The sequence below is a fragment of the Rhizophagus irregularis genome, chromosome 9, assembly GCF_026210795.1.
Source record: "Rhizophagus irregularis chromosome 9, complete sequence".
Lineage (NCBI taxonomy): Eukaryota > Fungi > Glomeromycota > Glomeromycetes > Glomerales > Glomeraceae > Rhizophagus > Rhizophagus irregularis.
The window spans coordinates 298,331-310,424 of record NC_089437.1 but is presented as its reverse complement, the minus strand read 5'-3'; the positions used below and the strand labels follow the sequence as shown (position 1 = coordinate 310,424).

Sequence of the window (12,094 nt, the reverse complement as noted above, 5' to 3'; positions counted from 1 at the left end):
GTTATATTGCAGATGCATTAAAGATTTTAAACGAGTAACGAGTCATAAAATACAAGGTGGAAATGTAGAATAAGATATTTTATCGAATAAGGAATATAATAGGGCAAAGAAACCATGTAAAAGTAAAGAAGTTTTATATTTGGAACAGTTATCAGAGGCGGATTGTTTAAGATTAATGAAATGGAAATATTTCTGTATGGAAAATAACAAGAGTATTAAAGGAAGAATACCAAAGTGGTTTAAAAGTTTAGAGAATAAAATAACAATAGAAAATAGTAGAAATTTAAAGGAAGAATTTGAATAAAAATTTCTTAAGGGGTAGGATTAATATGAGATTATTTGATGAAGATTCCAAGGGTGGTAAGGGTGAAATTATAACGTGAAATGAAAATGATAATATAAGTTTTTTATGGTAAAAAGAAATCACAGAGTAAGAAATTCAAAAGGATTAGTTATCGCTTGATCCTAGAATCTGATGTTAATGATAAAGATGTATCACCTAGATTGACTAAATGTAAAGGAAATATTAGGAAGAAAAATGCGACAGATGAAACGTGTATTATTTATGATAAATAATTCTAAAAGTAGCGTTATTAAAAGACGCATGGATTAAACCTTTTGAAACTTTTAAGTAATATAAGAATGAATTAGTAAGTAAAATTTTAATAGAAAAAAGATAGATGAAGATTATGATCAAATCGATAAAATAGATAAATTAGTAAGGATATTAAACTGTTTTGAAAAATAATTTGATAGAAAGAGGCAAAAAAGATTATTTCGTAAAGAATAAATTTTTAATTATAGCGCATAAAACAATCAAAAATAAAATGGGAGGTAAATGAGAAAGTAAAGATCTAATTTCATGGATAATTAGAGAAGATTTAGATAATGACAATAACGAAATTAGAGTAAATTTAATTATTAATCAAGGGATACAGTTAGTGACATATTACATGGATTAATAATGGCGGTCCTATTGCTAGATAATAATAATTGTTTATACACAAAAAGTGGAATCTATGATTTTTAATTTTATTAATTTAGCGAGTAAAGAAAGAGGTTGGACGAACGTTATTTTACGGAACTGATGTAGCAGATTGGTTAAAAAGAATGAATATAACATTGGGGTATTTAATAATAATGAATACTATGTTAAAGCTAATAAAATTAGGATTCAATTAGTGAATTATATGAGTTCGAATGAATGATTTCACACTGGATAGTTTTCCTGATTGTTCTATCATGATAAACGGATTATTAGTTAACGAATTCGAGCTGTATTGGAACAAATTATTAATTTAAGAAGACTTTAGAGAAATGGGGTAAATTGAAAACAATTGCGAAGTATAAAAACGAGATCTTAAATAGTGAATTATTAGAGGATTTATTTTATTATAATTTCACTTACGAATTGGATTGGAATAAGTCACTATTTTTTGTTAGCAATTTAAATAATTATTGTAAACAGCAAACATGCGATCAAGATTCATTAAAACGTGCATATAAATTAAAAATCTTTTGAAAAATTTCTGACATATGCTATTTTGTTCAAAAGAGAGGTAAATATGATAGATTCCGAGATATGTATACGATGTGAAAAAGAATTTGAGGATTGGGATCATATTTTAGGAGATTTCGATCAAGCAGCGATAGTGAGAAATGTAAATATAGCCGTTACAAGTATTTTATTTGAAAAATCATCAATTCTATTGGGTAAAACAAGGGAATGTAAATTATTAAGAGGCGTTTATAATAATGGATTCAATAAGATAACAAATGATAAGGAAGAGAAAAAGATGATTTTTAGATAAAGAGATGTGAGGAAGTAGCTGAAATAGAAAGGAAAAGAGGAATTGGTAAAATAGACAAGAGAAGTAGGATTGATATTATTGATACCTCTAAGTATTTTAATATGTAATCTATTATGATTCAGATAATTAATAAAATGCGTTACTAATTTTTTTTTTTAAAAAAAAGGTATACTGTATATCGTCGTCTTCTGATGCGTGACCAGTCAATTTTTTATTTTCATCTATTCTTAAAGTAGTTTTTTTCCCTTTAATATACCCGTTTGTCTACTTCTCTTTCTTTTTTTTTTTTAATTATTTTATTATCATATTTTTTTTATAAACTAGTCTTCAGACTAGAGGTCTGCATTGACTCCTATTTTACAACCTGATCCAGCCCGCACTTGGAAATTAACTTAAAGTGCCCAGCCCGGTCCAATCCAGACTTAATATATTAAAAACTAAATATATTAAAAACCCAGCCTGGCCCAATTGCTTGGTCTGAACCTGGACTATTATTATATCAATTTGTTCATTTTGTTGTAAAAACAAAAATCGGGCAACTTAAATTTTGACCAGTTTAATTTTGGCCGGAATTAAGGCGATTTTGGCCAAAATTACGAAAATCCAGGTAACAAAAATCATGTGCTGGTCTGGAAAGAAAATTTGCCAGCCCAAACCCAGATCCGGGTTTGGGCTGGATCTGGTTTTCAGGTTCCAGATCCCTCTACTTGATTGTATTTCTAAAGAAATCTTGCATAATACCTGGGTTACACAAAAAAAGACCCGGATTTTATCCGGATTGATCAGGATTCTTATCTGGGTCAAATAATCCGGATGATCCAGATTGGATTTACAACTGATCGACAACAATTCTGGCCAGTATTCATAATGCCGGCCGGAATTAAAAATTCATGTAACCTTAAAATTTTCGTGCCATTATGCTTAGCCAATAAAAAATTTTTTACCCGGTGGCTAAACTATTTTTCCGGTGTCACGTAATATTAATTTCGGCCAGAATTACAAATTTGGCCAAAATTATCTATAAAGACCGCGAAATTTTCATAATTCCAATAATCCAATTTTTATTCAATACTTTTTTTTAAAACATTTCATATTATTTCAGCATTGTCTCAGACTATTGTTTAGCATTTCTTTGTATAAACTATAATTATGAAATTTTTGATAAACAAGATATTTTTATATACAGCTAAAGATTACTATAGATAGATGTGTTGAGTTAGTAAGGCAATTTTTAAAATGTTAAAATGAGGTTTGTTTCTTCTTTCAAAAATTAAAGAATTATTTGAATCAAATTATACAACACTAAGATTTTAATTTCTAAAAAAAGTTATTATAATTATATAAATTTTATAGTATCTCAATTTTTTGTAATTTGATCTGAATAATTTTCCATTTAAAAATAATAATTATTATTTCATTGTAAAAAAAATAATAATAAAATTTTTTTTCTTTTGAACATTTGAATGTGAAAAATGATTCTTTGTTTAGTAAATTATTACGTTTTAAACTTCAGTTGACCAACATGTAATGCAAGTATTTTTGGTGTTTCCACTTTTCAGTATTTGAAATTTTGTCTATGATCGCACTTTAATGAAAAAAAAAATATACTTATTTCTATAATAATTTAATTATATAAAGTTATGGTGCTATGCAAAAAAATTTATATAAAGATTCATCCAGATTCTGGTTTAAACCGTATATTTTTCATCCGGATTATAATCCAGATGAAAACCGCAAAATCTGGATATCCAAAAAAAAAATATCCAGATCGATCTGAATCGATCTGGATATGGATTGAAGCATTAGACTAGGCCCATTGGCTAAATGGAAATTACTTGATTTATTTGATGAGTCTTTGGAGGCACCAGTTTATGTTAGTTCAATGATAAATTTAGACTAAATTTGTTATTAAACAAATAATGTTACATTGTTACAAAATAAATAATATTATATGATTGTTAAATATTATAAATTACTACATATAATGGGTTTAATGCTAAAGTTAAAACATAAAAAAATAAAGAACTAAAAATTTTTTAAAAAACCACAAATCACAGATAATAGCAATGGTGTAACACCAAAATGCTGAATTTTTCTGGCTAGCATTATAGAACACATGATATAATTCTAATTGAGCAACAGCCAATTCCTATTTCCAATCAAATCAACTTTGGCCGTCAATTTTGATTAAACTCACTACAAATTGGCTTGGGCGCTAGTGCTTCGATCCGTGCACAGATAAAACCGTGGTATCCGGATATCCGAAAAAAAAATAGCTGTCCGGATACTGCGGTTTTATCTGGATAGAAAATATCCGGTTTGAACCGTTATCCGGATAAAAAAAATTATAAAATATTTTTTTTAATCATTTAAATTACCTTATTTATTGAAATTATTATCTATTAAATTACCATTTGTTAAAATCATAATCTATCTCACTAAAATTACTAGTAGAATATTCAATGGTCGGTAGTAATTCAGGCCATCTATAATGCCAGCCAGAATTTTGTGAAATTGATATTTGTCAAGAGGCAGCAGTATCCGGCCCAGCTTAACAAAATTTGGGATTTTTGTAATTTTGGCCGCCATTATATGTTTGGCCCAAATTACTGTTGATCCATGATTTAAAAAAAAAGATTTTTTCTAATAGTCAGGCTGAATTGATTAATTTTATGTTACAAAATGGTATATAAATATAATAAAAATAATTAGTTTATGCCTAATCTTCCATTATTTTACGATTTTAATGTGTTTTTATATTTATAATAATGTATTTATTGCAAAATTTTACGTTTCTCAAATTTTCAAAAAATTGACATAATTCAGGCAAAATTCGTAGTGCCGGCCGAAATTAAAATTTTATTTTATTTAAAATTAATAAAATGTCACTAATTTCGTTAAAAATATTAAGTCAAAATTTAATTAAAAGTTAATGCCACTGATATTATTTGTTAAGATCGATCAATGAAAAAAATTATTTATATATAATCTTATCCGGGTTTCAGTTTCTATCCGGATATATCCAGATTTATATCCAAACCGGATAATCCGGATAAAACCCGGATAATTTTTTTAATTTATCCGGATAACGGTTTCTACCCGGATTGAAGCACTATTGGGCGCAGCCAAATCCCAGCACAAATATTATCTGTCATTTGCTCTACAAAATGACATGATGATATATGACATATTATTTAGATCATTTGTATCATTTCATATCACTTCAAAACACTGCTGTTATTTATTACTTAATTAGAGCAATGTGAAATAATGCAATGTTGCAATGCATTCTATTAAGGGTTGAAAACCCTAATGGGTGGAAAGTTTTGAATTTAGGGAGATTTGAAAAGAAAATAAAGATTCTAATTTCAGATAAGATTTTTTATAAAAAACCCATGTGCAGTAAAAAAATCCCATGTGCAGCCCATGCAAAACCATGTGCAGTTGAAGACTCACATGCATTCCATACATAGATATAAAAAGTGTAATTCAATAGTATATTTACTTCTAATGAAATTTGATTATTTTTTACTTAATAATTGTAATAAAATAATTCATCTTATGTTAATGTTAATGTTAACATTAATGTAACATATTTATTAGAAAATAGAAAGAGAAGTCAATTCTACACAATTTTGTTCATTTATATTTGTACTTTTATTATATTTTTAATTATACAATGCCATGTTAAAAATTGTAAATAATTTTTAATATTTTTTTGTTTTTTTTTTACTTTTTTCAAAATGAAAAAATTTAAATTTTAATATAATAATTATAAATTACATGATACAGTAAAAATCACCACAGGTGAATTTCACCTCTGGTGAACGTTAAAATAATACTAAAAATAAAGTCAACACTCAACAATATAAATTAAATCAATTAGCCAATGAAATGAGTATAAAAAATTTTATATTATTTATTTTTAATTTATGCATTGGAAATGGTTTATATACTTATATTATTATTTTGATAATTTATATTTAATAATCGGAAAAGTTAAAAAAAAAGATTTATTTAAATTACAAACTAAGAAACTTGTAAAATATTTACTACTCTAGTCTTAGTGTTTAAATAATTCTAAGTAAATAAAAAGAGAATATAAAAGATACTATGCTATGAAAAAAGGAATTATTTAAAATTTTAAATTAATCTTGCAAATATTTTACTACTCTAACCTTAGTGTTTAAATAAATCTAAACAATTTCTGTTAATTGTTTGACTCAAAAAACTATAAATTCTTATAAAAACACGTTATTTTTCATCTGTTTAATATCTAAATAATTGAATAAATAAAATTAATTCACATAAATAATTTGCAAAATCAATCCTTTTTATATACTATATTGCATACCTAATGACTTAAAATTAACTATATAATCATCCAAATCTTTACTTACTAGCATTTCATTTACTTTTACACTTGCTTGTGAAACTTCACTTTCAAGAATTTCATTCAATTGTTTACTAGTAAAATCAAGTAAGCGACTTGTATAACATGCCTGTGGATGAGATTTAGTAGTAAGACTATTGTTATGCCCAATTGGTGCATTTATAAATTCCATAATATTGCATTTTAATTCTTCATTAATATCTTCAACTTTCACTTCATCTGGACGAAAAATCCATTTACCAATAATATCCAACACTTCTTTAGATGATGGTCTTTTTGATGAATCTTCATTCCAACATTTTTTCATCAAATCTACATAACATTGTGGAGTATTTTCAATAATTTCAGGACGTTCACCTTTACAAATACTTAAACTAAGTTGAATATCATGCTCTCTATCATTAAATGGTGGTACTCCAGATGAAAATTCCCACATAATCATAGAAAAACTATATATATCACTAGCTGGAGTATAAGATTTGCCTCTTAAAATTTCAGGTGCCATAAATGGTATAACACCACAAATATCATATTTTTTCAAATATGATTTTACAGGTTTACATAATCCTAAATCACTAATATAAATTTTATTCTCATTATGATTTAAAATATTACCATCATGAAAATCACAATGAATAAGATCTCGGCTATGTATGCCATTAAGTCCATAAATAATTTCAAATAACATATACAATTTTTGATTCCAATCTCTTTTGATTATTCTTGTTAAGTTTCCTCTTAAATTACCTTTGTTTGCATAATCCATTACCACCATATATTTCAAAGTATCTGGATCTTTTGTAAAACCATAAAAATAAATAATATCATATGAATCTAAACAACTTTCATGATATTTCCACTATAAAATAACAATATATTAATATAAGTGAATTAAATTATAATTTAAATTAAAAAAATAATAATATATTTTCATACTTCATTTAAAAATTCATTTAAATTTTCACTTAAATTATTATTACATTTAAGGATTACTTTATTATCTTTATTACCATAGAACCAAATAGCTTTGTATATAGTACCAAATCCTCCTTTATCAAGATATTCAATATTTCTAAATTTATCATAAGGAATCCATTTTAAATTTTTTTCCCAAATAAAATTATCCATAATTGTATTTCCACTTTTTCCAAATCTATATATTTAAATAATTAAAATTATTATGGAAGTTTTTATTAAAAATTGCATTAAAATTCAAGATTAAAATCAATACTTACACTAAAATTTAAATAGAAATTTAATATAATATATATCTTAGTTTTTATATAAATATATATAATAATAACTCATATTTCACAACTTGCCAACTAAAGTAACAGTAATTTTATATGAAAGAATTAAATTAAATATTTATAAAATATATAACAATAGAAATAACAAATAACTTACAAGCTATATATTATTAAATAATTTTTATAAATAAAGATTTTAATTAGTAGTTTAAATTATATTCAATACTATATAAATAAGTAATAATGGAACTAAATAAATGACTTATAACTTACGATCTATTTAAATAAAGAATTTAGTTAGTTTAGTTAGTTTAAATTATATGTAAATATTATATAAATAAGTAATAATAGAATTAAATAAATAACTTACAATCTATTAAATAAATAAAGAAATTAGTTAGTTTAAGTTATATGTAAATATTATAACAATAAGTAAATGATAGAATTAAATAAATAACTTACACCCTATATTATTTATTTTTCAAATAAAGAAATTAGTTAATTTAAATTATATGTAAATATTATAACAATAAGTAATAATAGAAATAATAAATAACTAACCATCTACAAAATATTTTTTTAAATAAAGAAATTAGTTAGTTTAAATTATATGTAAATATTATAACAATAAGTAGTAATAATAGAATTAAATAAATAATAAATAACTAACCATCTACAAAATAATTTTTTAAATAAAGAAATTAGTTAATTTAAATTATATGTAAATATTATAACAATAAGTGATAATAGAATTAAATAAATAACTTACATCCTATATTATTTAATAATTTTTTAAATAAAGAAATTAGTTAGTTTAAATTATATGTAAATATTATAACAATAAGTAATAATAGAATTAAATAAATAACTAACCATCTACAAAATAATTTTTTAAATAAAGAAATTAGTTTGTAAATATTATACAAATAAGTAATAATAGAATTAAATAAATAACTAACCATCTACAAAATAATTTTTTAAATAAAGAAATTGGTTAATTTAAATTATACGTAAATATTATAACAATAAGTAATAATAGAATTAAATAAAATAACTTACTCTCTATATTATTAAATAATTTTAAAATAAAGAATTAATTTAGTTCAAATTATATGTAAATATTATAACAATAAGTAATAATAGAATTAAATAAATAACTTACTCCCTATATTATTAAATAATTTTAAAATAAAGAATTTATTTAGTTCAATTTATATGTAAATATTATATAAATAAGTAATAATAGAATTAAATAAATAACTTATAACTTACGATCTATTTAAATAAAGAATTTAGTTAGTTCAAATTATATGTAAATATTATATAATAAATAAATAATAGAATTAAAAAATAACTTATAATTACCACCTAAAAGAAATTACAAAATAATTTTTCAAATAAAGAATTTAGTTAGTTTAATTATATATAAATATTATATAAAATAAGTAACAATAGAATTAAATAAATAACTTACGCTCTATATTGTTAAAAAATTTTTTGGATATTTAGTTAGTTTAAATTATATGCAATTATTATATAAATAAGTAATAATAAATAACTTACTTGCTACATTATTAAATAATTTTTTGAATAAAGAATTTAATTAGTTTAATAAATTATATGTAATATTATATAAATAAGTAATAATAGAATTAAATAAATAACTTATAACTTACGATCTATTTAAATAAAGAATTTATTTAGTTTAAATTATATATGTAAATATTATATAAATAAGTAATAATAGAATTAAATAAATAAGTAACTTACACTCTATATTATTTCATAATTTGTTAAATAAAAAATTTAGTAATTTTTTAAATAAAGAATTAAATTATATGAATATATCATATTAATAAAATTAAATAAATAACTTACTCCCTATATTATTAAATAATTTTTTAAAATAAAGAATTTAGTTAGTTTAAATTATATGTAATTATTATTTAAATAAGTAATAATAGAATTAAATAAATAACTTACACTCTATATTATTTAAATAAAGAATTATTTGGTTAAAATTATATGTAAATATTATATAAATAAGTAATAAAATAATTAAATAAATAACTTATAACTTACCATCTATTTAAATAAAGAATTTAGAATTTAGTTAGTTCAAATTATATGTAAATGTTATAGAAATAAGTAATAATAGAATTAAATAAATAACTTACGAACTATATTTATATTATTAAATAATTTTTTAAAATAAAGAATTTAGTTAGTTTAAATTATATGAAATAAGTAATAATAGAATTAAACAAATAACTTACATTCTATTATTTAATAATTTGTTAAATAAAGAATTTAGTTAGTTTAAATTATATGTAAAATATTATATAAATAAGTAATAATAAAATTAAATAAATAACTTACGAACTATATTATATTTATAATTTTTTAAATAAAGAATTCAGTTAGTTTAAATTATATGTAAATAAGTAATAATAGAATTAAATAAATAACTTACGAACTACATTATTTTTATAATTTTTTTAAATAAAGAATTTAGTTAGTTTAAATTATATGTAAATATTATATAAATAAGTAATAATAGAATTACTTATAACTTACTAACTAAAAAATAATTTTTAGATAAAGAATTTGTTAGCTTTAAATTATATAAGTAATAAAAATATAGATATTTACTATAACTTACACCCTAATATTATTAATTAATTATTAGTTAAATATAAGTATTATACAAAAGTATTTACTGTAAATTAAATATATCACTTACAATCTAGTTATTTAAATTAAGAATATAATTAGTTGAGTTATATAAAATATTAAATAAATAAATATGATCTTATAACTTACCATCTGTAATACAATTAATTATTAAATAATTAATTAATTAAAGAATTTAGTTATTTAAATATTATGTAAAATAAATAAAGTAAAGAAATAAAGATTTAAATAACTAATAACTTACTGACTATAGTATTATATTAATCATCAAATAAAATTATTTAATTACATAAATGTAATAAAAATGATAAGTAATTTTATTATTATTCAATTATAAAATAATCTACTAACTTACGAGCTAAATTATTTAATATTATTTTTATATAATAGTTAGTTTAAATTATGTTTATATCTTATGTAAGGTATAATTATAGATAGTACTATTTAAAAATAATATTTTAATATTTTAGCATGTTTAATATACCTTTATATTCCTTGATACTACTTTCTTCAAATTTTTCAGAGTCACTTCCTTTGAATTCCTCAGAGCCACTTCCTTCAAATTCTTTAGTGCTGCTTCCTTCAAATTCAATATTACTAGAAACTAGTTTTATTATATTATAAATTTGTTTAAAAATATTAGAATTCTAATTGTATTAAATATTTATACCATACATATGTTATTACCTTTATCATTATTGAGAGCCATTCCTATATAATATTAAAATTCTCTCTGACTAGAAAAGATAATAATCTTATTAAACGCCTTTATTAGTATAGGTATTTATATATATGGGAGGTGGTCAGTAGAAAAGGGGGAAATCCAAATTTTAGTCAAAATTTTTTTTATCAGTTTACTTTGCCAATCATGATCATGGGAACAAAATTAGCTTAATAACCAAAAATCTTAAAATTTTTGAATTTCCCCCTTTTCTACTGACCGCCTCCCATATGGTAATAATATTTATGCAAAATGCATTATGCGCAAAAAATGTTGATCATAATCATAAGTACAAGCATTGCATGTATGACAAACAAATTTTGCACATTCGGAATAATAACTAGAATATCTCCGGACAATAAAAATTAAAACATGCATGGTATAAGGCTATTAATTTTTGATAAATTATATTTATACGATAGATATTTTATTATTAAAACATGATGTAAAGTATTGATGAATACGATCGAATAAATTAAACATGGTGTAAAGATTATTGAATTGTATTTTTAACCACATTTTTTAGTTGTGACCATAAATCAGGTATTACATTACGAAGGATGCGAATAATGAGAAGGCTGTTATGGTTTATCATGGAGTGAACGATCATGTCAAGGGATGGCAACGGTTATGATCATAACCGTTTAACCTCCATTTAACCGACCGTTTGACCAACCATATAACATTTGACTGACCATTTTTAACCATTTGACCGACCACTTAACCAATTATTTAAGTAAAATGGTATAATCATCCGTTTAACCGACCGTTTAACCAATTTTTAACCAATCATAACTGACCGTTTAAATTTCTATAACCTATTATAACCGACCATAACCGACCGTTGGCATCCCTAATTATTCATGTGGTGCGACCACAATTTTTTTGTACTTTAATTTACGTTAGTCATATCCACCGATCTGCAGAATCGGCCTAAATCATGGATTTAATATTTTAATTTTGAAAAACGTGATATTTGTTTCACAGCCCCCTAATTTCAATTGCGTTACATGTGCGGACTGATAAAAAAAAATGGAATCTTTACCCTTAAAGACTCCTCCTTAATCCTCCTTAAAGTTTACTTTGAGTTTACTTTTGAGTTTACTTTTTACTTACGTGAAGTTCGATGGGTTTTTAACGTTACGATGTGTTTATGATATTCATGTTATTTGTATATTAATCAATATAACAATAAATATAATAAGTTATTATTTTACTGTTTTTA

General features: G+C 22.5%; 2 protein-coding genes across 2 annotated transcripts; one reads left to right on the top strand and one right to left on the bottom strand.

Annotated features, from left to right (window-relative positions):
- Positions 1-1,565: 1,565 nt before the first annotated feature.
- OCT59_029111 (uncharacterized protein) lies at positions 1,566-1,811 on the top strand (the record flags this gene model as incomplete). The annotated part of the gene is made up of 1 exon (XM_025328856.2): positions 1,566-1,811. The coding sequence occupies one exon, from the start codon at positions 1,566-1,568 to the stop codon at positions 1,809-1,811; it is 246 nt and encodes an 81-aa protein (XP_025164855.2).
- Positions 1,812-6,052: 4,241 nt separating this feature from the next.
- Positions 6,053-7,332, bottom strand: OCT59_029110 (uncharacterized protein; the record flags this gene model as incomplete). Its single annotated transcript, XM_066141587.1, has 4 exons — positions 6,053-6,087; positions 6,166-6,516; positions 6,952-7,063; positions 7,141-7,332. 4 exons carry the CDS (start codon positions 7,330-7,332, stop codon positions 6,053-6,055), a joined length of 690 nt encoding a protein of 229 aa, XP_065994486.1.
- Positions 7,333-12,094: the final 4,762 nt, after the last annotated feature.